This window comes from Zosterops lateralis (genome assembly GCF_965231275.1).
Source record: "Zosterops lateralis genome assembly, chromosome: 4".
In the NCBI taxonomy this organism is placed as follows: domain Eukaryota; kingdom Metazoa; phylum Chordata; class Aves; order Passeriformes; family Zosteropidae; genus Zosterops; species Zosterops lateralis.
In genome coordinates, this window is record NC_139765.1 from 12398701 (window position 1) to 12426636 (window position 27936).

The 27936-nt window shown below is 47.6% G+C and overlaps 2 protein-coding genes across 2 annotated transcripts; one reads left to right on the forward strand and one right to left on the reverse strand.

Moving 5' to 3' along the window:
- Positions 1–3238: 3238 nt before the first annotated feature.
- Positions 3239–6886, reverse strand: MED21 (mediator complex subunit 21). The gene is made up of 4 exons (XM_083860690.1): positions 6807–6886; positions 6498–6612; positions 6191–6291; positions 3239–3926 (listed from the first exon to the last, which is right to left on the reverse strand). The coding sequence occupies exons 1-4, from the start codon at positions 6846–6848 to the stop codon at positions 3750–3752; spliced, it is 435 nt and encodes a 144-aa protein (XP_083716816.1). The 5' UTR covers positions 6849–6886; the 3' UTR covers positions 3239–3749.
- Positions 6887–8619: 1733 nt separating this feature from the next.
- TM7SF3 (transmembrane 7 superfamily member 3) lies at positions 8620–26869 on the forward strand. Its single transcript, XM_083859209.1, has 12 exons — positions 8620–8726; positions 14850–15004; positions 16816–16966; positions 18088–18208; positions 18961–19132; positions 19417–19594; positions 20864–20950; positions 21346–21426; positions 22136–22288; positions 23387–23484; positions 24049–24211; positions 24681–26869. The coding sequence occupies exons 1-12, from the start codon at positions 8657–8659 to the stop codon at positions 24941–24943; spliced, it is 1692 nt and encodes a 563-aa protein (XP_083715335.1). The 5' UTR covers positions 8620–8656; the 3' UTR covers positions 24944–26869.
- Positions 26870–27936: the final 1067 nt, after the last annotated feature.

Here is a 27936-nt window from a genome sequence, read left to right on the forward strand (position 1 = left end):
ATTGTTGAAAACTCCCAAAACCTTTTGGTTCTGTGGGGATGGCCAAGACACTTTCCCCGCGGCACATACAGCAGAAGCTCCCTGATCTTCCAAGATCATCTGCAATAGAAGCCAAGATTAACTTTACATAGACATTAAGCTAAAATAATGTTAATGCACTTTTCCCAGTACCTTTAAAAATAAGTGTAAGAATTTCTCTGTATTCTTGTCTCTGAAAAAGAGAACAGCTGCTGCGAGGTGTTCCTTTCCTCCAAGCATGGTTGTTTATAGTAAAGAATACTAGGCTTTGATCAGTTGCTTATATTTACTAAATTGATTCCAACATCTTTGCCAGTGGGCTGTATGGATTCCCAGCGTGAGATGCTCCTGCTCATTTGAAGTGGCTGAGATTGTTTTTCAATGGAATTTTCCATTATGCTCTGTACTATCTTTCTTCAAATCACAATTCATTCACTGGGCAGTACTCCTTGTTCAACATAACATGCAGAAACATTGCTCAACACTTCTGTTTTCTTCCCAAGTGCTCCACCTCCATCTATTCTCTTGTCTCAACCTAAGTTTTTTTTTCACAACTCTCTCCAGGTAATCTGATACGTTTGTTACCAGCTGCTGTGTCTGCTTTGTCTCGCCCCCCCCCCCCCCCCCCCCCCGCCCCGCCTCCCTCTCCCCGGTATTAACATTTGGGAAGCAGTCAAGTCTTCTCAGGGAAGACAAAATGCTCACAGGCTGGGGATCAGCAGAGGGAGCAGCCCCAGCACAAGGACTTGGGGGTGCTGTGGGTGAGCTGGCCCTGCCCAGCCGTGTGTGCTGGGACCCAGAGCCCCCCTGTGCTGGGCTGCACCCAGAGCCTCAGGGCAGTAGGGGAGGGGGGATTCTGCCCCTCTGCCCCGCTCTGCTGAGACCCCCCTGCAGGGCTGCATCCAGCCCTGGGCCCAGCACAGGAAGGACAGGGAGCTGCTGGAGCCAGGCCAGAGCAGGGACACCAAGGGCATCAGAGGGATGGAGCAGCTCTGCTGGGAGGAAAGGCTCAGGGAATTGGGATTGTTCAGCCTGGAGAAGAAAAGGCTTTGGGGTGACCTCATTGTGGCCTTGCAGTGCCTGAAGGGAACCCACAGGAAAGATGGAGAGAGACTCTGGACAAGGGCCTGGAGTGACAGGACAAGGGGGAATGGTTTCAAAGTGTCAGAGAGAAGGCTTGATTGGATATTAGTAAGAAATTCTTTACTCTGATGGTGGTGAGGCCCTGGCACAGGTTGCCCCATCCCTGGCAGTGTCCAAGGCCAGGCTGGATGGGGCTCTGAGCAAGCGGGGATAGTGCAAGGTGTCTCTGCCCATGGCAGGGGGTTGAAATGAGATGAGCATTAAGGTCCCATTCCTTTCTGTGGTTCTGTGACTCCCTCACTTTTTCTAATTCACTTTTTCTAGTGTTATAAATGATCCAGACGCTGTAATCCTGCATCCCCTACAATTCTTGCCTGAGTACAAGGAGATCACTACCATCACAGCGTGTTCTGAACAGAGATGTTCAAACCCCAGTAGCAGCAGCTGGACAAATCAGCACATGATAAAGGACAAAGGAATCCACATCTCTAGGCCCCCATGTAATGCTTTGTCCATTAAACAGCTGCAGCAAATGAATGTTTCCCCTCCTTTGTTGTGTCAGACCCATCAGAAGAGTCACACTTTGCTGACCAAGCTGCAGACTGTGAAAGACCAGGTGAAAATCTGCAACAGCTGAAGTGTTGAAACATCAGACATACATATGAGAGAACTTACTTACACCTCTGGTTAAGGTTTACTTCCAAGTGTGACTACCTTTGTTTGATGCTTAAACAGCAACTAGAAGAAAGAGCTTCCATAGTTAGGTAGTATCAGGCTGTAGAGCAGTTTTCAAGTATAAAAAAATAGAAGGCTGTGAAATGAAAAGACCTGTGGTTCCTGAAGATGTACATTGTCTCTCCCACAATTCCCAAGTGTGAGGTGATGCACATGTTAAGCTCTAATAGGGAATCTACTGTGAAGATCAAATCCCTTTTCCAGCAACATATAAATCTCAATTTAAGGCCTTAAAAAAAAAAAATCCACAGGGCCCAAACTTTTTGCTCTTTCAAAGTCCACTAATTCAAAAAGCAAGCAAATAACAAAAATTCACCCTACCCTAATCCAAACCATCTTGAGATGCACTGGATGTAGTTTTTCCAGGAAAAACCAAAAAACAGGCCCCAGGACTGACTTCAAATGAAAATTTGGCCTCTGAAGCCTCCCGAGGACATGGGCAAAATAAATAAAGGACATGTGGCTTGATAAACTGCCATAGGCCTGGGACTATACTGTAGCCTGTCCACCCTCCAACCTTTTTTTCCTTCTGCAGAATCTGATAGTACAAGAGTTTCACAACAGCAGACTAAATTTATGGCTACAGAGATGCACATTTCTTAAATATTATTAAGTAATAAAATACCAGTCTCATTAAGTACTTCTAGTTTTAGTATTTGTTAGACCTTTGTTAGACCTTTTTTAATCCTCAAAACACTGTGCTGTGCTACACTTATTCTTTTGCTGGGACAGTCAAGTGAGAGGCTGCATCTAATTCCTTAAGGATCAGCACCCTAAACACATTTTTAAATTGCTCTGATTTGTCTGGGTGCATTAGCAATGTGTAACTTTCAAGTCAATGACAGTGTATTCAATATATAGAAACAGGTGGTTTTGATAGGGAAATAAGCAGATGTTATATGACAACAAACAACATCCTGCAATAACAAGGCTGGTAACAACAGAAAATTACCAAGTTTAACCCCAAGTTCATGCTTTGAACCCTACATTAGCTGCTGGTTTGGTGTTGGGATTTTAAATATCAAAAGAGATGCTAGTATTTCTGTAGTCCTACAAAAGAGAGCAAAAATTCATTGTGTGATCGAGTGTGTGAAGATAAAAACACCTCTGTAGAGTTCCTTGGGGACAAGGGGATCTGGCTGCTTATGATCACGACATTCATACGGCAGCCACTGCTTACACTGAAAAGCAACTTTATGTAATAAGCTATTTTCAGTTTTCTCACTGCTGATTTTTATCCAGTCATCCAGTGCCTCCTCATCACTGCCTGCTTTAGAGGCACTCACCAGTTGCCAAGAGAATACAGAGTATCAGCAAAAGCAGAGAAATAGCAACAGCAAGTAAGAGCAAGTGTGACAGTGGCAACAATGGACTCAAAGGCTCATTTGTGAATTACAAACAAAAATGTCCAGATCAGACACCTGCAAGTTTATTTCTTTGTAAATACGATGCCAATGACAAGAACAATCACTCTGTAAACAACGGAGTTTACTTATCCTTTCATATGCTCTGTAAAGGGTGATAAGCCAGCCAATCGACATTACCAGTGCTGTTAATTAAAACAGAGGACCATCACCGCATTCACAGCACTGTCTCCAGGGAACTCTGGCCAACTCACATGTGTCTGAGGCTTACAAAAAACCATACCGTGACCACAGTGGGATTAACTTATACAAATACTTCTAATACGTAACAAATTCGATTGAAGTCGTATTTGTGAACAAAAATCTCGTTTTAAGTCAAGGAAACACACATCAATCCGGGCAGATCCGGAAGAGAGCCCCTGTAGAAGCGTTTCTCACACAAAACCCGCCGCCGCTCCCGACGCGGGAGGGCCGGGCCAGCCCATCCATTCCCGGCGTGTCCAGAGGCGTTCCCGAGGCTCTCGGGCAGGGCCGCGCTGCCCCCTGGCGCTACGAGTCGGGCAGGGGCTGGCTGTGGGTGCCGCTCCGCGTCTTCAGCTGCGACTGGGCGATGTCGGCCAGGGCGCTCTGGATCTTCTCGAGCAGCATGTCCCCGCGGTACACCACCTCCTCCAGCCGCGCCGCCGCCTCGTGGTTCTCCTCCTCCAGCCGGTACAGGCTTGCGGCCTGCGGAGCAAAACCGGCATCATACCCACAGAGTTTTGGCTTTTTAGGCATTTCTCAGACATTCCTACCTCTAGGTGCTACTATTATATAGTCTTATATATATATAAGACTTATATATATATATATATATATATATATATATACATATATACATATATGTAAGACTTATATAAGTCTTATCTTTTCTACTGCTTCTTTTTAGAACAATAAGGTAACCCTTCTGATGCATGCTTGGGATTCTGTTTAGTCTTATTCTCACAAAGAAGAAGCCTGATCAGGACGTTTTATTTTCCAACCAGAATCTAAGAACACACAAGAAATGGAGCAAAGAAGCTTCTGGAACAACTCCAGTGGGGTAAAACCGAGGGAAAACTACCTAACCATCTACTCTTCTAATTGGACAATATTTATTAAATATGCTAATTTGTTAAACTCATAAAATCGTAGAAATCTGATGCTGGGTGTGCCCATGACCATTGGGACACTTGGAAGCTTCCAATAAATGACCTGCTTTTTATTTTACTATTTTAACACTGTTGCAAGAGTTTTGTCTTGACATTCAGCAGCAGGGAAAAGCAAGAATCTCCACCCTAAAATGACTTTGGTACTCAAGGATGCTGAGGGAACAGCTGGTGCTCCCTAAAAGGACAAAGTTCTCTTGTTTAATAGTTGACTGCAACTAATTCACAGATTAGACAGAATTTGTACTGTCAGCTTCACCAAAAGGGAACTCCAAAGGGGCAGGTAAATTGTGTTGAGCATTTGTGTAGCAGCTCCCTTTTATTTTTTAAGATAAGGCTGAAATCGGAAACATACAAGACAACTTTAGTATAAAAAAAGCAGATCAGCCTAAGTACATTTGTATTAACCAAATATTATCTACCACTTCTCAACAAAACCTACAGTGCATATTTGAGAGTGTTTTAAGCATCTTCAACACTGTTTCTTTGAAGACTATTAGGATATTTAATACTGCACCAAATTAAGCAACAGAAAATAAAAATCTGAACTGGAATCCAAGTGATGGAATCCAAGCTAATTTATCTTAAAACCACGCCAGACAGAAAGTATCAGAAATTTTTGTGAGATGAAGCTCTTCATTAAGACAGCAAGAAACTGTTGAAGTATCACCTCTAAGGAAAGCATATTCCTACTGGATAACCAGCTCCTCCTTCTGGAGCACTCTGCTTTGCTCACTCCAGCTGCCACTTTGATCAGACCCTGCTCAGCCATGGAAGAAACTGGAATTTGTCTGCAGCAGGCATTCTAGCTTCAGCTATTAAAAATGCACTTACAGGAAATTATGCTACTGCTAATGAGCCCAATTAGGATGTTCGGCAATTACTGTGACAAGCAAAGTTCCCAAATTTAACCTCCTCTGTTTAAAACCAAACATGATGCCACTGCCAAGTCATTTCTGTTTGGCCCATTCTGTGTCAATCTTCTGTTAAACACTTTTGAATGGTTACAGAGTATCAATGCAGGTTTAAAACTTCCGGATGATCTTAATGGCGACCATCAGGTTTGTCAGGGAAACAGCACCCTGCATCCTTTATGCATTCCAAAAAGAAAATACTTGATATAAATCCAGATGTTAAGAGTCAAAAAGAAAAAAAGATTGGTTTTAATAGGTAAAATCTGCGAAATAACAGAAAAAAAACCCACCCCCAAATAAAAACCAAGCTCGACTGGTTTGAAGGAAGACTCCTTGCTTTTGAAAAGTGATGGAATTATTTTGTGACAGAGCTGAAGAACCTAAAGGGCACCGTACAAACTCTTTAAACAGAAACAATGTGAAAGAACAAAAAACTTCTGTAGTGTTGGCTTTATGGCTACAAAATGAAATGTGAGAAAATATGAAATATTACCCAAAGGGGAAAAAATGAATAAAACAATGCACAAAGCATCAGTACTGTTCCATCTGTTCTGTTAATATCTGAAAAAAAGGTGATCAATTTCCAGTATAGTGGTGGTGTGATAAAACCACCTTTTTTTTTTTTCTAACATTTTAACAAAAAACTAAGTCTAAAATATTGTCACTGATTATAATCTTATTTAGAACCAGATGCAAGTTCAGTATTTCCACCAATTTTTTTTACAAGGCACTCACAGGCTACCCTCATGAAAAATTCAGGTTTGTACAAAAATAATTTTTCAATGATGACATGGCTTAGAGATGAAAAAATGTGTAAAAAAAAAAAAAAAAAAAAAGAGGCAGTTTGCCCTCATGAGTGTTCTGATCCTGGAATTAGGAAAACTCCTACCTGCAAAGCTGCTGTGGATTCTTCACTGGGCAGAGAATCGATGAGAACATCGATATCCTTGGCAGTGCGGGCGATCAGAGCCGCGAACAGCTGGGCATACTCTGCACAGAACACAGCACAGCTCAGGCAATCGCTCAGGGAATTATCAGAAACAGGCACAACTCTGCTGTCACAATGTTATTTACGCAGAAAGTGCAGCCGACATCCATTCGCGGCTTACCCTCCACCAACTCCCCAGCTGCGGGGGGAATCATTGCCGAGGCGGGATTCTGCATTGCCGGGCGCCCCAGGCCGGAGCCGGACTCACCTTCCGTGGGGTTCACGGGCTGGTCCTTGTTTATGGCCGTCTGGATGTTGCTGAAGGAGGCCGGGGGCCCGCACTGCTGCAGCACTCCGATGGCGTTACAGAACTGGTCCGCGAGCTGCCGGCACCAATTAACACCGCGTTAATCACCCCGCCCCGCCGCTACCGCTACCGCCGCCCCCGGCCCTCGGCGGATCCCACCGTGCGGAGGGTGCGGACCCCGTTCCCTCGGCCGGGGGCCGCATCACCGCACCCCGCGCGGGCCGTGCCGTGCCCCGCGGCCCCGGGGCAGCAGAGGCAGGGCCGCCTCACCGAATTGACGGCGTCCTGCAGCTGTGTCAGCCGGTCCGCCATGGCCCCGCCGCCGCCGCCGCTAACACCGCCCACCGTGAGGAGCGGGCCCGCGGGGCGCGGCGCCCCCTGGCGGCCGGGAGGAACGGCGGGCGCCCATTCCCGGCGGGGGCGGGCGGGGCTCGGATGGGCCCGGGGCGGCGCCGGGTCACCGCCCTGAGCGGGGTGAGGGGAGAGCTGGGCCGGCCACTCCGTGCCCCGCTCTGCCCGACACGGCCGTGTTCCGTCACAGGTTGAACTTGGTGATCTCAGAGGTCTTTTCCAGTCTAAGTGATCGTGTTACTGCCGCGGCCCGGGCAGCCTTTGCTGTGCATCGCTGCTCCGATCCCAGCTGAGGGCAGCGCTCGGGTGCTCCACTGCAGCCCCGAGCTGAGCAGGGAAAAGCCGGAGTGTAGTGTCCCCAACAAGCCAAATCAGAGCCAGTATCTGGCCTCCGAGCCCAGGCGTTGGTGAATAAATGCCATATGTGCCAGTGGGTTTGTGCCTGTCTTTCCCATCTCTGACAGCCGAGTACAATGCCGGCTTCCTCCCGGGTGAACCGTGGGGATCCTTTATTTCCAACCGCCCCCAACACCTGCCACCACCCCAGGCTGTTCCAAGCCCCATCCAGCCTGGCCTTGGACACTTCCAGGGATCAGCAGCCACAGCTTGCCTGTGCCAGGGCCTCCCCGCCCTCACAGGGAACAATTTCTGCCTCATATCCAATCTAAACCCCATCTCTGTCAGCTTGAAGCCATTTCTCTTATCCTGTCGCTACATGCCTCTGTAAATAGCCACTGACGCTGTGGGTGCAGCAATGATACAAACTAATCCCTCCAAAGCGTTTTCCCGACGGCGCGGTTGGCTGAGGGTTTTGTTGGCCTGCGCCCTTAAGCTGGGAGGTGGGGTCTCTTCACACTCCCAAGTCAAACCCCCATCCCAAGTGGCCGGTCCAAACCCCAGGGCACACTTTGAGGAGCCGCCGCTGTCCCCCGCCGCAGGTGCCTGAGGGGGCGGGAGCGGCCCCTGCCGGCCGGGCCCCGCCCTGTGCCCGCCCCGCTCCCGCCCTGTGCCCGCCCTGTGCCCGCCCCGCTCCCGCCCTGTGCCCGCCCCGTGCCCGCCCCGCTCCCGCCCCGCTCCCGCCCTGTGCCCGCCCTGTGCCCGCCCCGCTCCCGCCCTGTGCCCGCCCTGTGCCCGCCCTGTGCCCGCCCTGTGCCCGCCCCGCTCCCGCCCCGTGCCCGCCCCGTGCCCGCCCCGTGCCCGCCCCGTGCCCGCCCCGCTCCCGCCCCGTGCCCGCCCTGTGCCCGCCCTGTGCCCGCCCCGCTCCCGCCCTGTGCCCGCCCTGTGCCCGCCCTGTGCCCGCCCCGCTCCCGCCCTGTGCCCGCCCCGCTCCCGCCCCGTGCCCGCCCCGCTCCCGCCCCGTGCCCGCCCTGTGCCCGCCCTGTGCCCGCCCCGCTCCCGCCCTGTGCCCGCCCCGCTCCCGCCCCGTGCCCGCCCTGTGCCCGCCCCGCTCCCGCCCTGTGCCCGCCCTGTGCCCGCCCTGTGCCCGCCCCGCTCCCGCCCTGTGCCCGCCCCGCTCCCGCCCTGTGCCCGCCCTGTGCCCGCCCTGTGCCCGCCCCGCTCCCGCCCCGCGCCCGCCCCGCTCCCGCCCCGTGCCCGCCCCGCTCCCGCCCTGTGCCCGCCCCGTGCCCGCCCCGCTCCCGCCCTGTGCCCGCCCCGCTCCCGCCCTGTGCCCGCCCTGTGCCCGCCCCGCTCCCGCCCCGCTCCCGCCCCGCCGCGGCCGCCCGGCGCTTCCCCGGCCTCAGACCCTTTCCCGGTCCCTCCGCAGCGCCATGCGGGTCTCTCCTCGCCCCGCGCTGCTCCTGCTGCTCCTGGGGGCCCTGCGGCACGGCGGAGCCTCAGGTGAGGGCGGTGCGAGCCGTGGCGGGGGCGCGGGGCTGGGCCGGGCCGCCATTAGGGGCCGGAGGAGCCGGGCTCGGAGCGGGACCCGCGGGGCTGTGCCGGGTCGTGTCCAGCGGCGGGCAGGGCACCGGGCTTGCGTGGGTGCAGAGCCTGTCGGGGTGTCCCGGAGCTGCCGCTGTCTGCAGGGCCATTGCCGCTGTCTGCAGGGCCATTGCCGCTGTCTGCAGGGCCATTGCCGCTGTCTGCGGGGCCATTGCCGCTGTCCGCGGGGCCATTGCCGCTGTCCGCAGGGCCATTGCCGCTGTCTGCGGGGCCATTGCCGCTGTCTGCGGGGCCATTGCCGCTGTCTGCGGGGCCATTGCCGCTGTCCCGCTGGATGGGCAGGAGCGCGGGGCAAAGCTGCCCGCGGCGCTGCAGGAGCGCTGTGTGTGTTCACGGTTATCTTAATCTTTCATGCGGACAAGGAGAACCACCCTCTGCTTTTTCTCCCTCTCCCTCCCTGTCCGCTTTTCTTTTCTCCCCCCCCCCCCCCCCCCCCGCACCTTATTGCCATGAAGGCCATAATTTTAACTGTTTCATGGATAATTGGGAATAATTTAACCGCGCCATGCGGTACAGCTGGTGCGGCTGCTGTGGGGCTGTATTTCCCATACAGAAACACGGTGGCATTCGCTACCTATGAGCTTGAGCTTACATGACAAAGGGAACATGGTTAAAAGTAGGTCTGTGTTTGTTTACTTGTTTTTTTTTTACCCCCGACCATGTACAGGTGGTGCTGGGTTCCCACCACCCCAGTGGATGGTGGGTTGAAAACCTCTGCCGCTATAAAACTAAAGAAAGGAACAAACCCTACAATTAGCAGCTTGATTAGTAGCAGTAAACTTACTTGTTGTTTGTACTGATGTAATCTGACTTTATTTGGCATGGGCTTTTTTGGTAATTTCTTTGCGTTCCTGCATGTGACTAAAATAGAAGTTCGGAGTTAAGTGTACTACAGTAAGTATAGTTTGGGAAGATTTACAGTCACTTTTTTTTTTTTTTTTTTCTGGTTAATCTCTTATCTACTCAAATAAAGGAAAAGATTAAGTTTCTTCTCAGAGATAATTCAGAGATAAGCAAGCAGTCCTTCATATTAGGATTGGTATCAGCCTCCTCCTCTTAGTTTTGTTTTGTTTTTACACTTATTTCTGACCATACAGTGATAGAATGGTTTAGGACCTTAAAGCTCATCTCATTTTAACCCCCCTTCCATGGGCAGGGACACCTTTCACTAGACCAGGTTGCTCAATGCCCCACCCAACCTGGCCTTGAATGAATGAAGCTTAATTGTCCCGAAGGAGACTCGTGGGATAGTTTGCAGGGCTGCAGGACAGCATTTGGAACCAGTCCCGGGTGTGGAAGGCTTCTCTCTGCCCAAGTCTCATGCCCAGGATCCTAATGGAGAGCCAAATATTCCCTGTTTCTCGCAGGACCTAAAAGCTTTGGCTGGGCACCTGATGGTGGCAGGCAGGTGTGAGAATGAAGGGGTTCTTAGACCTTAATGTTTGTATTAAAGGATGCTAACAGGCAGCCTGTCTCCTGGACTTGATGAAAATGGGTCATGTGTTGAGTAATTTTTTTACAATATGTAAAAAAGGCAAAGGAATTATGAGACTAAGCAAACTGCTTTGCCTTGAAGGAACTTGTTGCTGTTTTTCCTTGCACGATTGAGGGTGGAGGGCGAAAGTATTTCCCTCGTGAAAAGCTAATAAGCTGTGTAATTTGTGTACCGGAGTCTAGCTGATCATTAGGACCTTTAAACAAGGCCACTTGCTTAATGGTCCACTGATTTGAAATTGTCTTGTGGTTATTCAGTTGTGGACACCCACTTTGCAGGGATGGGCTCTGCTAGCTCCTAATCCTTGAAGATCCTGCTTCATTCTGAAAGTGCTGATTAGTAAAATCTTTGTATGATGGCCTGTGCTACCTCTCTGGGCTTCTGATGGGCTGCAGCTCCTCAAACTTGGTCTTTGTGCAGAAGTGTTTTGTACATTGTGTTTGTTGCCTTCCAGTGAGCTTTGTCTTTCTGAGGAGGAGTTCAGCTGGCTGTGTTTGCTACATCCAAACTGGGCTGTTTAGTTTTGGAAAATCTAAAGTGAATTTATAGTGTAATCAGGACTGAGCAGTCCTTTTGTAAAGGGACCTTATCTAGGGGAAATGTGTTTGTGCCAGCTGTTTAGTCTATGCAGAGATGATACTTTATAAGACGTTCACACGTAACTCTTCCCTCAATTTTCAGGCTGTAAAGACCTCTAGCCTGGTGAGCAGAGTAGTTCTCTGGGACAGGAATGGTGCAGATGGTGACAAGCCACATTCTGTGGTGTCGTCTACTTTAAGCATCAAGCTGTTCTAAGCATGAGTCTCAGTACACACACGATCAAAGTTCAGAAGCTTTCAGAAATGGTCCTGCTTCTTTTGGGAGTGGGGTAGAAGACAGAAACCTTGTAGCTGGACTCTCCCATCATCCATGTCTGCATGGCCTTACAGGTCTGATAGGATATGGCTGCAGGCTTTATTCTGTTAAGTAACTGTATGCTAATGTTTTTCTTACTCAAACTGGTTGTCAGCCTGAGCTTGCATTTCACCTTCATTAAATGTCTTCATGTGACTACTTGTTGTTATACTCCCTGCACTGGAAAGTTCTCCTTAGCTCCTGGAGCTTGCTTGCATCAGGGTGTTCTGCATATCCCCTGCAAGGTGCTCAGCACCCAGTAGAAATGTGTTTTCTCTTACTGCACAGGACCTCTCCAAAGGAAACATAATGTTTGAACATGGCTTTGTAGGTGCAGATTGTTCTGTAGGGGCAGCAGTGGCATTTCTTCAGTTGTGCTCGGTGTAATCAAGAACCCTGTGTGGTTAACTGCTCCGTGGTGGTGGGGAGTGACTCACGGCTATTGGAGCTGGAAATGTGGTTTACTCAAAGCATCAGAGGAGCCAAGAGCTTGGCACTGAAGCAGCAGAATGGAAACAGTTCAACCTGGGTGTTGCCTGTTGGGGAAACTGTGTGTCACAGGGAAGGGATAACAAGTGCAGAGGCTCTGGAATTGATTGTTTTGTTGTTTAGAGTTAGGAATAAGGACTTTTGATCTCAGAAGAGCTCCAGGAGGTTCTATTTCTTTGCTGTCTTTACTGGTTCTGCCCTTCATGTGAGAGAAAAGATAGTGTGGGGTGATAGAGTGGGCTGTTTGCTCTGTTCAGCACTTCTGTATGCAGGACTATTTGTGCTGGTGCTGTATATTGAGTAATACATGCTCAGTGCTCCATCTCTGCTGCTGCTTGGTTTCAGCAATGCTGACTTCCTTTGAGCATCTGTTCAGTTGATAAGCTCTGTAATAGTTTGGGTTCCTCTCCTGTATCTAACCCAAAATAACTCTGGTGTGCAGTGACTGTTACAATTCTTCCTACAGGGCAAGGAAGAGAGCATAGCCCGACACCTTAGAGTGTTTCCAGACCTTCACTGTTGGAAGCAATAAAACAAGTTGGAATGCCTGGATTTTGCTCCTCTCTCTGTTGCTGACTTGCTGGGCAGACTCTCTCAGTTGTGAGATGTTAACTGTGCTGCTGTCCTGCAGACCTGTCTTGTGGGCAGATCAAGCTTGCCCGAAGGAGAAGGTTACATGCTGTGGCCAGCACTATGTGGTCATTGAGGTCTCTATGTCTGCTTTCAAAGGATGTTTGGCAAGACTGAGCTCTCTGTGGCTCAGGAAGTCTAATTAGAACCAGAGAAGTGATAGCAATAGGCCTGGTGAATTGTGAGTTGGTTAATTTAATCAATTAGTCTTGCTCACCATCTTCCCTTTCTGTCTCAGTGCACCAGGAGTGACTTGTTCAAATGAGAGAGATGGAGAAGGCAGGAAAGGTGCTGTGGTCTGTGGGATTGGAACCATTGCCCTTCCAAAAACTTCTTAGAAGGTTTTGTTGCTCTGCAGTGCTCATCATCTTTTAGGCCTGGCTGGAAGTGTGGTTCAAGGAGGCTGTGAACAGCAAGCTGAGCAACACTTGCGTGATGGGTGTAGATGTTCTTGTTCTTCACCCCGAGCCTCTGCTCTTGTGCCCAGATTTTGGGGTAATGTGTGTCATGCGCTGTTCTCAGACCAGTTATGCAAACAGCAAAGCAATATAGAACAACAATCCTTAATTCACCACGCTAATTAAACTTGAGAGAGTGCCTCTGACATTTAGAGTCCCATGATCACGCTGAAGTAGTGGCTGTGTCTTGCTGACGAATCTGTCCTTATTTGTGTAGAGGCCCCTGGGTATGGGTACAGAGTGGAGGTGAGAAACGAGGCGGAGCAATGCAGTTTTTTTCCCCTTGATGTAGATCACACAGAGGATGTGTATGGTTTCAGTTTTTTTCTTGAAAGAACGTCTAAGTGTGAATGTCTTGCGGTTCAGGAAGCTCTGCTGAAAGTTTTAAAGATCAAAGAAAAATATTTTTCCTGTATTGTAAGCTTTCACTGTAAATTTCTGAGTGTATAGACGTATAGTCTGTGCCTTCTGAATGCTTTTCTTTAGCATTCATACTGCTACTTGCATTTCTGGTAGAACATGAGGTAGTGAGGAAAGATCTGAGGATATCTGAATTCTGCTCAAGGGACTCTGATGAATCAGAAGCTGAAGGGTACACAAAGTTTCTTTGCAGCTTTAATTTTACGTTAATTACTGTGTGAAAATTTAGTGTGGAAACTTCTACCTTAACACTGATGGAGCAGAAAAATGGAGAATCTTTCCTCACAAGTGGTTTATGACCCCCTCCCCGTATTTTAGCTGAGGTTTTATTGGTGATGCAGTACTGGTATTAATTGAATTTTGGGAGTGAGCATGTAAGGGTTGAAGTTCCTTCCCTCACTGTGTAGCAAGCGGAGGAGGCATGAGGATGGGAGCTCCCCTTTGTTTACATATCAAGGGGCAAAGAAACTGGCCAGTGATGCCAGTTCTTGGCAGGAGAGAGAGAAGAGTAACAGGGAAGCAGTTAGAGTACTGGGTATAATTTCAGGTAAGAAAACTGTCCCCTCCCTTGTGCATGGGAGCCCCCCTGTGTCATCAGCAATTGTCCCTTGGATGGTGCTGCTGGTGACTCTGTTAGGGAAGTTGGCAGTACCAACCCTTTCCACCAGAGGCAACTTCACTGAGGAAGTGTGTGTGTGTGTGTTCAGCCTTGATAGGTTTTAGGTCTGTTTGGGTACAGAGGCAGGCAGAAGAATTCAGGAAAAGCCTGGAAGACATTGTGCAGTCTGGCTGCAACTACCAACCAAAGAGCATCTTGTGGCTTCTGTGTGGTTGCTTTGCTTTCCTGCCTTGGCATCTTCCCCTGTCCCTGCAGAAGCCAGCACAGGGACAAGTCAGGCTTGCTTGCAGGACCCGAATGGCAGGCCAAAGCTGATTGTCAAAGATCTTATAACCTAGGTCATGTGGTTCTCTTTAAATTAAAATTGCAGTGCATCATGGGGTTATGCTCATTGTAAGAAGAAATGGTCTAGGTTGTGTCTAGGAAAAATTAGTCAGATTTTTCAGTCTAGAGATGGAGATGCAGTAGTCTTCATGATTAAAAACTGTTTGGCAGCAAAAGCATGGAATAGCTGACAGTGGGTAAATGTATGTATGTGAACTACAGATTTGCCTCTGTCTTCTGGAACTTGACTCCAATTCCCGTGGTCTGTGGGAATTCACCTGGAAAGTCTGATGGATATTGTGCAAGTTGGCTGGCTGATACAAACATCCCCTCCTGTATCTACCAAAAATCCAGCAGTCCTCAGTCTCTTCTCTTACTGATTTTTTGGAGTGTAGCTGGCTGGTTGGCTGAGCTGGTGAGCTCAGCTGTATGAAATCCTGACTCCTGGCAGGAAGCTCTGTCCCTGTGCTCAGGTGAGTGCCAGGCTGTGCCTGTGTCTGCAGGTACAGCTCTGTGTGCAGCAGTCTCTGAAAGCTTGGTACAGCTCACAGGATGAGAGCAGCACAAAGCAACATCCTGCTCTGCTCCCAGCTGACTAATACTGGGCTACTGGAAACTTCCAGGCTTCCCTGGTAATTACTTCCCTCTAGACCAAAAAACCCCCCTGTATCTTCCTTTTTTTTGTAATGCAGGTCTTCTTGAGCTCTCCTTGGGAAAATTCAGAAATGTGCTACTTAACCAGACCAATCCAGTGGAGGCTGTAATCAGGAACATCGCCAGCAATGTGACTGTGGTTATTTTTCAAGTGCATGCCCAGCAGAGTGATGTGGTGATATCCTTTGATAAGGTAAGAGCGTCACTTCTGTTAAGTGCTGCCTCTCTTTCAACAAAGGACTTGGCTCTAGTACATGTAGGAATAATAAATAAATAATGAGTCTCTTTTACCTGCTTGGCTTTTAGACAGTGTTACTGTAGCTTCAGAAATCTTTTCTTGTCATTGTATGCCATAGCTGCTATTTCGAAAGACTGAATGCTAAAGGCACATCAGAGCTGGCTTGAAAATATTTCAAGGCTCTTTATTTGGTGGAAATGGTGCTTTTGTCATGTGGCTCTACTGACTGTTGTCCATATTGTCATATTAAAACCAGATCTGTAAGTGCTTGCCAGATGCTTCACACACAATCACTTTGGGATGTTTAGTTGTCTGCTGTTCCATGGCTTGGATCTAACCACTGCAGATATGATGTTTTGTTATCCCAGCTCCTTGTCCTGAGTCTAATTCTCCTTTGGTAATACAGGGAGAAATTCTTTCACACACTCCAGTGAAAGCTGCTACTTCTAGATGATGCAATAAAATCATTCCTGCTGCTATACTCTGCATCCCAGTAATGATGGGACAAAATGAGCCTAATCTAAAATACTGATTTTTGTTGTTGTGGTGCTGGGAGGCTCTCACTGGTATTTGAACAGAACATTGACTAAGGTGAAGGTGGTTGATGGAGGTCTAACAGCTGCAGTCTAGTTCCCCTCTCTCCCCCAGCATCTTTGAAATCAGAATATGCTGAGTGCCAAGATGTATCCTGGGAAGCTTAGAAGATGAATGACCTGTAACACAAGCCATCCTTGTACTGGTGAAACAGCCAGGATTACAGGGCTGAGGCGTTACTGTTAGACCTGTTCAGTCTTGGCTTGCCATTGGTAGAATCCTCTGCTGCCTGTTCAGATCCTCTTTGCATTCATAGGCCTTACCAGCCCAAGGGTAGTGATGCATAAATGCAGCTGTACTGCTTTTAGGTCTGGCCTGCCTCTAGAAATATGAAGTTGAGCCAGACCTTGAAGTCTGCCAGGTCCAATGTGCTTCCTTACAGCATTGCCTGGGGTAACTGTGGCTGCCTTGGCCAAAAGCACTTTCCATGCTGAAAATGTGGCTGCAGGTCAAGTGGTTGTTCCAGCTGTGCAGTTGTGATACTGTCACTGCTGCCTAATCTTTCCTCAAGAGCCCTGGTTCTGGAAGGGATGGTGGTGCTGGGGATTGGGTCAGTAAGTGGCCTGGCCCCAAGAACATCTGGCATTGCTAGTGTTAAGGTAGCTGTCATACAATCGTCTCTGTTCTGGTGGAGATAGGAAGGTGCTTCTATATGCTGGTTCCCAGAACACTTCCTTGCTGCCATCTCACAACATTTTGTGAGGGATATTCCAGTCCTTATACATTTTTACTAGTCAGTCCATTGCCAGGTCTACTAGCTAGATTTCTCTGCTACTTGCTTGTGATTATCAGCTCTTTAGGAGTACTACAACTTGTCACTTGGGTTTTTGAGCCTGAGCCAGGCAGTGTGTGGTGCCAGAGCTCCCCTTTTTTCACCAGCTAGGGATGCCATCCAGGGAGACCTTGACAGGGTTGAGAAGTGGGCCTATGCAGACCTCATACAGTTCAGCAAGGCCAAGTCCAAGGTCCTGCACATGGAGCTGGACAATTCCAAAAACAAATGCATTTTGGGCAGAGCCTGATCTGTTGTAACTGGCACCGATGTGTGTGCCTGGCAGATTTGTGGCAGGAAAGGGCTCTTTAGATATTATCAAAATACAGAAATATTATCAAAGTGTGATAGAAATCTGCTCCAGAAGAACTGCTTGTGTCTATAATTTGTTTCTGTGCAGACTCCATCGGTGAACAGCTCAGGAGTTGGGGTGGACAGAGGGCTGGTGTCCATCCTCCGGCCCGAGCAGACTGTGTGTACGTGGTATGTGCGTGCCCTGGATGCTGCCCAGGTGCTCAGCACTGCCATCTCCATCCCCTACGTGGAGAAAGGTACGTGCTCAGGGCATGCCAGCTCTGCTCTGCTCAGGCAAGTCATCTGTGGAATGAGGTGTTGACCTTTCAGTCTTACATGGTGGAAATCTGATGGTGATACCAAAAATTATTTTGAAATGGCCTGAAAAAGTTTTTGTTGTCACTGCTGAGCTGTGAGTTGTTTATAGGATGTACCCCATGGTCTTGCCATGATTGAAGCCTTTGAATGGAACACTGCTGTGCATGTGGTCATGGAATCACAAATCTGTTTGGGTTGGAAGGGGACCATAAAGCCCATACGGTCCCAGCACTCTGCCTTGGACAGGGACACCTTCCACTACCCCAGGTTGCTCAGAGCCCCATCCAGCCTAGCCTTGGACACTTCCAGAGATAGGGCAGCCACAGCTTCCCTGGGCACCCTGTGCCAAGACCTCACCACCCTCACAGGGAGCAATTTCTTCCTCATATCCAATCTACATCTACCCTCCTTCAGCTTAAAGCCATTCCCCCTTGTCCTGTCACTCCAGGCCCTTGTAAAAATTCCCTCTCCAGCTTTCTTGTAAGCTCCCTTCAGGTATTGGGAGGCTGCTAGAAAGGTCTTCCCACAGCCTTCTCCAGGTCGAACAACCCCTACTCTGAGCCTTTGCTCATAGGAGAGGTGCTCCATCCCTCTGGCCATCTTCATGGTCCTCCCTTGGTCTACCTCCAGCAGGTCCACATCCTTCTTTTGTTGGGGTGGAGTCTTGCCAGGGCAGACTAGAGGGGCAGACCCCCCTCCCTGGCCCTGCTGCCCACTTTGCATGCAGGATGCTGGTGGCTGCTTGGGCCGTGGGCACGTGTTGTTGGGTTATTTCAAGCTTCTCATCAGCCAACATCCCCAAAGTACTTCTCCTTAGGGCTGCCCTCAATCCATTCTCACTCAACCTGTGTTTGTGCTTGGGATTGCCCCTGACCCATGTGCAGTCCCTTACAGGAGCTTTCATTCCAACACTCTAGTCACTGGAGTCATTCCTGTGTGGGGACCTGTCACAGGCTGCAGTGAAACCCTTTTGCTGCCTGCAGGGCCAGCACCTTTCTGTGCTCAGCAAACAGATTGTGCCTGCAAGTGCATAACTGCAGTTATCTTCTCTGTGTTCTAGATCCTATTCCTGGGGGCTGCAATCTAGAATTTGATTTGGAGGTGGATCCAAATATTTACCTGGACTACACGTTGGTTGATATACACATCAAGTTTGCCCCTGCAAACTTGGGATATACCAGGTGTGTGGAAAACTTCAATGCACTGAGCAAGACCTTTTGTCCTGTGTTTCACCAAAAGGCTAAGATAAGACCCTGCTGTAACAGCTGAACCATCCAGCTGTTGGCAGGAATCTTGTTTGCTGCAACAAATGTAAATGGGGAAAAAGAGGAGGGGAAGAGGTACTGCATGAGAGAGATAAAAGTTGAGAGTTACATCTTGTGGGGGAGGTTATGCAACTTCAGAAATGTAAGCAGTCAGTAAATACTGGATCTTTCCATTCCTTGTAACAGCTTAATTTGTTTGAGGAGGAATTGTGTGTTATAGCCAGTTTTATTTCTTTACTAGTATTGAAGCATGATAATGACCTAGAGTTTTGCCTAACTTGAGACTTCAAGTTAAAAGGCATTATTTCCTGAATGGTGCCTGGTGTAACAAGTGGTAGGCAGGGAATGGGGAAGAACTGCATGGAAAGACAAACAGTAATGTTTTGGTGTTTGGTTGTTGTGGCCTCTTAGAATTCTTGTCATGGCAATTCATAGGAAGCCTCTATAAATGTGAAGGCAGGTACCAGCATAGACACCACCTGTGCCAGGGAGGGTCTGTGTTATGCTGCTCTGCCCTGTGCTCACAAATGCAGTCCAGCTTTCAGTTAGCTGCTGGTGTGCGCCTCTAAAGAGTAGAGGCAAACCCTGTGCACAGGTAACTGCTGCAAACTGATGCCAAGGTCTGGGGCCTTGTGCTGGGCACGTGACTGATGTGTTTTCCATTGCAGGGGAGCAAACCCCCCGTCCTGTGATTCGGGCACTGGTGAGAGCTCGCGGTGGCGGCTGCGCTATGACGTGTACCAGTATTTCCTGCCCGAGAACGACCTGTCCGAGATGGTGCTCATGAGCCACATACGGAGAATGTCTGGGGTGCAGAGTATCAGAGCCAACGGCATCAAGGTGAGCCCGAAGCGCTGGGTGCCAGTCATGTGGTGCTCTCTTCTTTTCTTCTCCCAGGGAGACATAAGCAGGCTCCCTGGCCCTGCCGGGAGTGGAATGGCAGCCTTGCCTGCCTTGGAGGCCAGACCTTAGCCAGTAGGCTGGTAGGGAGCCTGAGCTGTGCCCTCAGGCAGGGAGGAGCAAAACAGGAGTGGGAGAATCTTCTCTCCTGACAGAAAACACAGTAGTGTGGGAGGGAAGGGTTCCATCCTGTGAGCCTTTTACACAGACACTTACTTTTCCAGATGCTTACACTGACAGCTGATGACAAGACCAATGTCTACTTCTCGTCACTTCCTGGACAAGGTGTGATCTACAATGTCATAGTGTGGGATCCTCTTTGGAACAGTTCTGCTGCTTACATACCTGTGCATACATATGCCTGCAGCTTTGCTGACCTGGTAGATAACTGCTCTTCCATCAGTAAGTTGAGAATTGTATGTCCTTGCCAACTCCTCTGTAGCTTGTTGTGCTCCAACATGCTGAATGTGCTTTTAAGATTATTTTACCAATGTGTTCAGGAGATCTTTGTTTTACATTGTGTATCTTTTGTTACTTTATGCTGAAGTCTGCTTCTTGCTTAATGAGAAAGTCTAGAATGGTGAAGATCAAGGAGAACCATTAGCAATTAAAGGTTTAACTTAATAAAGGTTTAATATGTGGCTTGCAACTCTGAGCTCTGTAGTGCCACCCCAGCTTTCTCCATTTCAAGTGGATACATAATTTCAAATAATTTGTAGGACTGCAGATGCTGGATATGAAGCTGACCTAATAAAACACAGACTAGATTAGGTTCCAGCTAGATTTTTCTAACTGTGCTGGTGCTAACAGGAATCAGTAACCTACAGCTATTTTGAAAGGAGACAGTCATCTAAAATAAGAATGAAGATATGTCAGCAGTAGCGGAGTGACTACTAAATCACGCTGCTTTGTGCAAAGCTATATAATGATAGAATTTGAGCACAAACAGAGCAAAGCTGCCATTCCCCTTTTGATTGCAGAAGGGACATGAGTAATTGATAGAATTTGGTTCATAGAGTAAGATTTGTTCTCATTATTTTCTTATATACTGTAACACAAGTGACTGTTGTCAAACTCTGTGTTGTCCTATGACAGTGTGAGACAAATTATCTAGGCTAAACCTCTCTAATTCAGAGCACATGGAAAATATGGTTTACTTCTGCAGATAGCTTAGATATAGGTAAGAAATTAGCATAGAAGACAGAGGTGAGCCATAATGGGATGCTGGTGATCATTTTTGTTGCATGGCAGATGTACGAGAGGGAGACAAATGGTGAAGGCTGCAGTGATTAAGCCTATAGTTGCTGCCTGGGTCACTAATCCCCATAGCACTGATTTTTATAGATGACTGGAATCCTTTTTTTTTTTTTTTTTTTTTAACTGAGCAGAGAATTTTCAGGCAAATTTATATCTGTATTATAAACAAGTTTTATCTACCTACAGAAACTTCTCTTTAATAAGCAGGAAGCTCTTGATTTCTTAATTAGTCTGAGACTATTTCAATGTTCTGCTGAAGATCCTAACAAGCCTATTGTTAGTTCAGGCAGATCTGACAGAGTGACAGCTCTCAAGTTGTTAGTAAAGTTTTTGACAGCAACCTGACCTTACCTGAATCTCTTTGTTGGGACTACTAGGTGGAATGCTCTACTAAACCTACCTTCCTTCTTGTAGGTAAAGTCTCTACCAAAATATTCTTCACTGCTTTTGCTGTTCTTGGCCTTTTCACCTGCTTTTTTGGACACAGATTCTGGAAAACAGGTACTGAATATTTCATCTCATCAGTCTGGTTGTAACTTCATAATAAATGTTACTCTGTGTAACTTAGAATGGTGGTGTTATTACCAAGATTCATGTGATAGTGATGCTGTGCCAGTTAGGTCCACTGCTTTGCTTTTAAGCTCAGAGCAGGAAGTTTCTGGGGTGCAAAGAACGGAAACTCAGAACTAGGGTGCATGCTGGGTAATACAGCTATAAATATATAATTTTGGGCTATCTGTAGTGCTTGAGGACACCCCTGTCGAGAACAAAATGTTGTCTGGCTCTCCTTTTGTGAGCTGCTTTGTTCCTTCCCTGTTGTAATATGAAGATGTCTGAAGATCCACTGAAGTGGGCTTGGTATGAAGCTTGCTAAATACTTTTTCCTTCTTCTCTAGACTTATTCTTCATGGGCTTCATTGTTGCAGCATTCATCTTCTTTGTATTCATTACGAGGGTAACTGGCCTTAGTTACGATGGTGAGTAGATGTGTCTGGATATCCTGTGCTCTTCCCAAACTCTTGTCAGGAACCCTTCAGGTACAATCTCAGTTGTGCTATTGGCCAGCCCAGGAAGGATAGCAGGATGATGCCTGGGTGCTTGAGCTCTGATTGCCATAGGAACTGAAAATGCAACAGAGTAAGTGTTCCTTCCAGCATCACAGTGATGCAGAATTAATAGCTGGATTTGATTTCAGTATTTAATCCAAGGAAGATAAGAGGTGTTTGGAAACTCTGGAAATTTGCAACATACTTTCTTCCTACTTTCACAATGCATGGACCTGTTTCAGATCAAATGCAGGTTTCATCTGTAAAATGGAAGTTGGTGGTCTGTTCCCAGCTTGTTAGACTAGACAGAATTAGTTCTTTCTGTCTGTCCCACCTCATAGAATTCCTTTATTGGTACATGTGCAGTAGCTGTAGCCACCTGAACCCCCTGGGAACTGAGGGTACTGATGTACATGGTACCAAGGCCTCCATGCCAGCCCCCCACCACTCTTTCAGCAGCACATCCCCAGCTGCAGACTGGCATCTAGGTGAAGTGCATGAAGCATGTTCTGATACTTTTGTTACCTCATGCAAACTCACTGAAAAAAGCCAAAGAAGCATGTAAATAAAGCTGCTGAACATGTTACTGCAGGAACTGAAGTTTCCACAATGCTGGATTTTTTTTTCTTGTCTCTTTCAGTGCGTCTTATTTTGACCGCAGTGGCTGGAATTATTGGAGGCCTGCTCTTGGTTGTGAGCTGGTGGAGATTTGGCTCTGTCCTGCTCAGCATGTTTGTTATTGGACTTGTATTAGGATTTCTCTTCTCATCAACAGTCTTCTTTACTCCCCTAGGTAAGCACTCTGCTTGGTGAGTGCTGTGTTCCTGTGTGCTTCAGGTACACTGTAAGGCTCAGGAGTGAACGGCACTCTCTGATTTATCTTAGTGGGATGTTGAACTTTCCCTTTCCAGTGCTGGGAGGAATAGAGATGTACCTCAAAGCTTCTTTCAGCTGCAATTAAAACTACTTGGGGAAAAGGCAACTGATTGTTTTGCAGAAAACTTGGTAACTCTTCCTACTTAAACTGTGTGCTTCTCTCTAACACCAGCTCTGCTCCAGGCATGCGCTTGCTCTCTTGTTCTCTGTCCAGAACAAATCCCAGTAGAAAATCTAGTCTAATTTGAAGGCTTCAAGCATAAATGGCTTAGACAAATTGCTTAAAAGCCAGTAAGCCTGGTGAGCTGGAGTCCTTCTGGGGCACCAGAGCATCAGCTATACTTCATTGTAATTTTCAGTCTCAAAACTTCTCTTCTTAAGGTCCCTTGGTGGGACAGTTTTTCATTCTCCAGTCACCTGTGTTTGACTCAAGCCATGATTCTGTCATAATCCATTCAGTCCCTGGTTGCTCTTCATTGAAGTGGAACAGTAACTCAGCTGGAGGTCAGCTTGTCCCCTCTGGTGAATCCACAGACCTTAAAAGGCAGAGGGAGCAAAGAAGGGTTTGAGTGATTTAATTTTCCTAAAGCCTAGAAGAATTGTTGCCTGGTGGTGTTGTGATGGCTATATTTGCACCATACTCAGGAGTCAGATGCAAAATTTTAGCTTAGAAACCCATAGAGACAATAAAACAGCTTATTGGGCAGCAGTACTCTGGTACTTTTCATTCTTATGAGGTGAGGAATGTGTACTGTCAAGTCTTTCTTCCATGCACAAGATGTGCTATTCCAGCACAGAGTACAGGACCTGTGCTCAACTGGGACAGTTTTTCTGTGCTTGAGTAAGTGTTCCAATACATCTTAAACAGTCAGGATTTGAGCTCAAAAGTTGGGCTTTTTGACAGTGTACTCCAGGTATTTCTGAACATACAGAATTCAGGGGAGGAAAAGCTGACCCCCAAACACTTGCGAAAAAGGAAATGTTTCCCTCACTGGTGAATGTGGTATCTTGGCAGGAGACTACAGGGTCTTTCGTGATGATGTGGTGTTCTGGGTGACCTTTACTTGTGTGGCCTTGATGATTCCAGTGCTTTTTGTTGGCTGCCCAAGAATTGTAAGTAACTGCTGTCACCTCAGAATGAGGGAGAAGGGGGTGGGGGGGGTATCAAACTTTTTAATGCAGAATGTTGCCCCATGGGATATGTACAGAAAACTTAACACAGCTTTGTGAAACTCAGCACAGGGCCAGTTGCAGGCAGTTGCTGTTCAACCCCACTTGTGCTAAATGGTCCTTAAGATAAGGAATGACTTGTTGTAGTTTTGCACCCAGCATCCACTAAAACCTGCATTTGGTTGACTTCTGCTGTCTTATCAGCTTGGCTAGATAAGAGATGTGTACAACTGATTTATCACAGAAGAACTGATTAAAAATTACAAAATACTTGCCCACAGAAGCTGTGGCTGTCCCATCCCAGGCAGTGTCCAAGGCCAAGTTGGACAGGGTGTGGAGCAATGGAAGGTGTCCCTCTCCATGACAGAGGGTTGGAACTGGATGGGCCATTTTAGGTCCATTTCAATCCAGGCCATTTCATGATTCTGTGATTCTACTGTCTTAGGGTGGTGGGAGATAAGGAGTGTCCATCAGTCTCCTAAAGCTGTGCTTTTTCTCCCTGTCTAGCTGAACATCCTGGCTTCCGGAATAGTGGGATCTTACACGGTGATCCTGGCCATTGCTTGTTACGTCTACACAAGCCTTGCTTACATCACCTTAGATGTGCTCAGAAGGGTCCTCAACAATTACTTCAGCAGAGCTTACACCAATGTGCCTTTTCAAAGGAATGGTGAGTCCTCCCGAGACTTTATTCTCCTTTTAAGGAGAAATCACTGCCTCTTTGGTTCTGTGGTAAACAATGAGTGGGGGCAGGAAGGGGGGATGGAAGGAAACACAGTACAGTGTGAGATTTAACACCCACGTGAGAAATTCTGGTCCTTCAAAAGCAATACTGAGTAGACTCAAAGGCAGGAACCTTCCTGCAGGTGTTGTGACAAAGGCCCTTGTGAAAGGTGCTGCTCAAACTTGGGCTGGCAGCTTGCTGAGGAGTGTGCAGAGTGGGCAGTTAAAGGCCTTATACAGGGAAGAGACTTCCCAAATCCCTGTGTATCCTGGCCTCTGCATGGAGTCACTCTGGGCATCTGAGGATGTGGGGATGATACTTTCTTCCTTTCTGCCACTAAACTAGTTCAGTGTTTGTGCTTGGGAAAGCAAGGAATGTTCCACTTTGCTACAAGAATCTGTTTCTCTTTTTCCAGACTTCATCATCCTGTCAGTGTGGGCAATGCTGGCCCTCAGTGGGGTCACTGTGCAGCTCCGCCGGGAGAGGAGCGAGGTGCCCTTCCCACCACATCCGTATCTCACCTGGAAGAGGGAAAGGGAACGTAGAAGCACCAATGTCTTAGATCCCAGCCATCATATCCCTCCCCTGAGAGAGAGGATCCACAACAAGTTGCTGCATATCAAAGAATTCTTCCAGAAAGACCAGCCAGCTGGGGAGAGAACTCCATTGCTTCTGTAACTTGCCAAATAACTGCTGGGAATGGAGAGGGAGGATCTGGGAATGGTGAGATGATTACCAGCAACCAGCCAGTGGTGCAGGATTTACCACTGCTAATTTGTCCTGCTGAATAAGAGATTGCTGCTTGCCCAGCTTGGCAGAGCAGTTACCTGTCCAGTACACTACATATTGTTTGTGACTCCTCTGTGGCACACTCTGCCTGATGCAACCTGCTTGTGTCCAGCTGCAGAATCCTGTACTCATGGCCAAGGACAGGCATTGATCCTGTGGGTTCTACTTTGCCTTTTGGGTACATGAAATATCAAACAGGCCTTGGAAAGCAACCTGCTGATTGTTCCCTTGCATGTGGAAATGTCTGCTGAGGCAGTGCCCAACTTGCTCCCAAGGGTGGGCAGCCTGTCCAGCTGTGAGGGGAGGAAAAAGGACTGGACATACAAGGAATTCTTCCAGCAGGAACTGAGCATCTCCCTCTAACGCAGGTACAAAACATGTGGCTGCAGACACACTGGTTTCCAAGAAGTGTTACTGAACCTTGCAAGCTGAACTGAGTGACTTGAATTGAAACTGCACTGAGTTAACTGTTGCACGTGTGCACTGTGGGGCTCGGGAACGGGGACTGATCTGAGACAAGAAGACGTTTTCCTTTGCTTTTGGGTGGTTTTGTAGCAAGCTGGTCTTCTGGTCTTTGTGCAGAGATGGCTGCTTAGAGAACACAAACAAGAGGTTTGTGTCCCTGTTTGCTTTCTGAACAGCCTGTGTCTTGTTTCTGCTCTGGTATAGTATCTTTTTTGATGGTGCTGTCATAAAAGAAAAAAGTAAATAAGCTCTTTGTAGCCAATGGCAATTTTTCCCCCTGGAGTTGGCTGAAACACTAATTATTTATTTTTAATCATCTTTTAATTTTGCCTTTAAGGGGTGAAAACAGCATTCAGCCGGCAAGATACTGACCAGGAACCTTGCTGACTGTATTCCTTACCTATTTGAATTGCATCTGCCCAAGACAGAATGCAGTATTAAAACAGATGAGGACCAATCTCATGTGGTGGCTTTATGCTTTTCTTTAAAAAACCCCCGAGAGCCATTTCCAAAATGTCAACTGGAGCAATGTGTTTTTGGTTCATCCCAAAGAGACCTGAGGGTGTTTTACCTGTGTTTGTCCTTTGTGTCCCATCCTGGTCTCCAGTGGGGATCTGTCTGGGCACTGAAGGATGGCTCAAGTCTCACATCCTGTGCCTTGACACACGGTATGGTGACTCTTCCTCCTCCCTGTGTCTGAACCTTCAGTGAGGGCAGCCAAGTGCACAGTCCTGCCTGTGTGAGTGAGTTGGTGCTCATGGAGCCTCCATGAGGAGATTCCCTAGGAGTGGAAGCTTAAGCTCTTAGCCGCCACTTTAAATTCTTGGTAGGAAATCTGTAAGAAACTGCTCTTTCTGAGGAAACTGGCAAAAGAACTTTTTCGGGGAACTTTGTTGGAAGTCAGAACACCCTGACATAGATAGGAATGAATGACTTTTAAATGGCTTTTCTTTAAGGAGTGAGAGTTCAAACACAGTGTGTGAGGTGAATCCTTCTGATATTTAGAAACAAATCCCATCATTGCTTGGAGCTGGACCATCTGCCTCAAACAGCAGAGCAAGGCTGAAATCCTGCAGTTTGGGTCTTGTTTCCCTGTGCTGTTGTGGCATATGGGGTAAACAAGGAGCTCTTCCCTGAGTCTGTGCCCACCCTCCCTGCACTGATCCTGAGCTTGTCTCTGCCACGTGTAATGGCAAGAAGCAAACACTTCTGTGGTATAGAATTGCTCTTAAATGTGTTTACCTTGGTGGGGTTTTATAACTGCTGCAATTAACATTGTGCAAGAAACAAGTTTAACTCTAATTTTCTATATCTTTTTATAATAAAGGTATCTTTTCAATGATGCTCTTACAGTTTAGCCTCTGCCTTTGATCTTGTAGGGAGAGTTTGCTTTGAAAAATTTCTTCTGGCTAAGGGCTGAGGTAGGTGGGGGAACTCGGCTGGCATTGCAGTGACACCCAGAGGCTGAGAGTGTGGCGTGTGCTCTGTGCAGCCACTGAGGGAAGGGCATGTCCAGGAGGCTCTTTTTTTGAGAGCTTTGTCTAGAGAACAAAGAAATGGTTGTCATCCCCTTCTTGCCTGAAAACTGATCTGCAAGATCATGTAGGAATCTTCTAGCAGAAGTGGGCTTTGAAGTGTTTTTCTGAGATCCTGACTTGGAGATTGTATTTCCTTTTTTTAGTTCTGCCAAGAGACAGCTCAGGATTTTTTTTCCATAATCTCTAAGCCACAGTGAATAACAGTGGTGATGATCAGAATATATGAATTGATCCACTGCAGTGCTGAAGGGGTATTTTCAAGGCTTTTTTTGTGTACCCCCTGAGGTCTAGGGTGAGATCTGTTTAAAGTCTCTTGCAGGTCCCTTCTAGCACAAACCCTTCTATGATTCTGTGATTCTCTTCTGTCCTTGCCTAGAGCTGTCCTTGATCTGGAAAGGCTTCCAAAAAAGAGGGAGACCCTCCAGAAAAATCAGTAGGCTGCATCTCAAAATGTGCATTTTTCACTGAGCCTTTGAGCTTTTCATCTCTCTGCCTTCCCACCTGTCAGTAGCTGTAGGTGTGCAGTGATCTTGGTAGTGTTTTTTGGGGCAAACTTTAGTGGAACTTTGGTTCCTGGTTGGTTTATCCAGTGAAGACTGAGCATAAGAACCACCGAGCCTTTGGGTATGCAAGGTGAGTATTGTGTTAGGTTGCTGTGTCCTGACTCAGGGGCAGGAATGCATTGATATATTGATACATCCAGATTTATTTGAATTTTGCCTGTGTCCATCTGGTTGTCATCCCTTCCCACATCCTGGACTGGTAGACTCTGGTGTCTGAGTTTTCTCTGGAAACAGCAGCTCCCATAACACTTCTGTGTGTTCAACAGATGCTTGTTGTTTGTAATATTTATTGTTCTCAGAGCTGTCTGCTCTAGCC

Excerpts from the sequence above, each read along its gene's own strand:
- MED21 (XM_083860690.1), bottom strand. The coding sequence starts at position 6,848 with ATGGCGGACCGGCTGACACAGCTGCAGGACGCCGTCAATTCG. Across the intron at positions 6,292-6,497 it reads GCCCGTGAACCCCACGGAAG|AGTATGCCCAGCTGTTCGCG; the intron begins GTGAGTCCGGCT and ends TGTTCTGTGCAG. Across the intron at positions 3,927-6,190 it reads AATCCACAGCAGCTTTGCAG|GCCGCAAGCCTGTACCGGCT; the intron begins GTAGGAGTTTTC and ends TTTGCTCCGCAG.
- TM7SF3 (XM_083859209.1), top strand. The coding sequence starts at position 8,657 with ATGCGGGTCTCTCCTCGCCCCGCGCTGCTCCTGCTGCTCCTGGGGGCC. Across the intron at positions 8,727-14,849 it reads GCGGCACGGCGGAGCCTCAG|GTCTTCTTGAGCTCTCCTTG; the intron begins GTGAGGGCGGTG and ends TTTGTAATGCAG. Across the intron at positions 24,212-24,680 it reads TGTGCCTTTTCAAAGGAATG|ACTTCATCATCCTGTCAGTG; the intron begins GTGAGTCCTCCC and ends CTCTTTTTCCAG.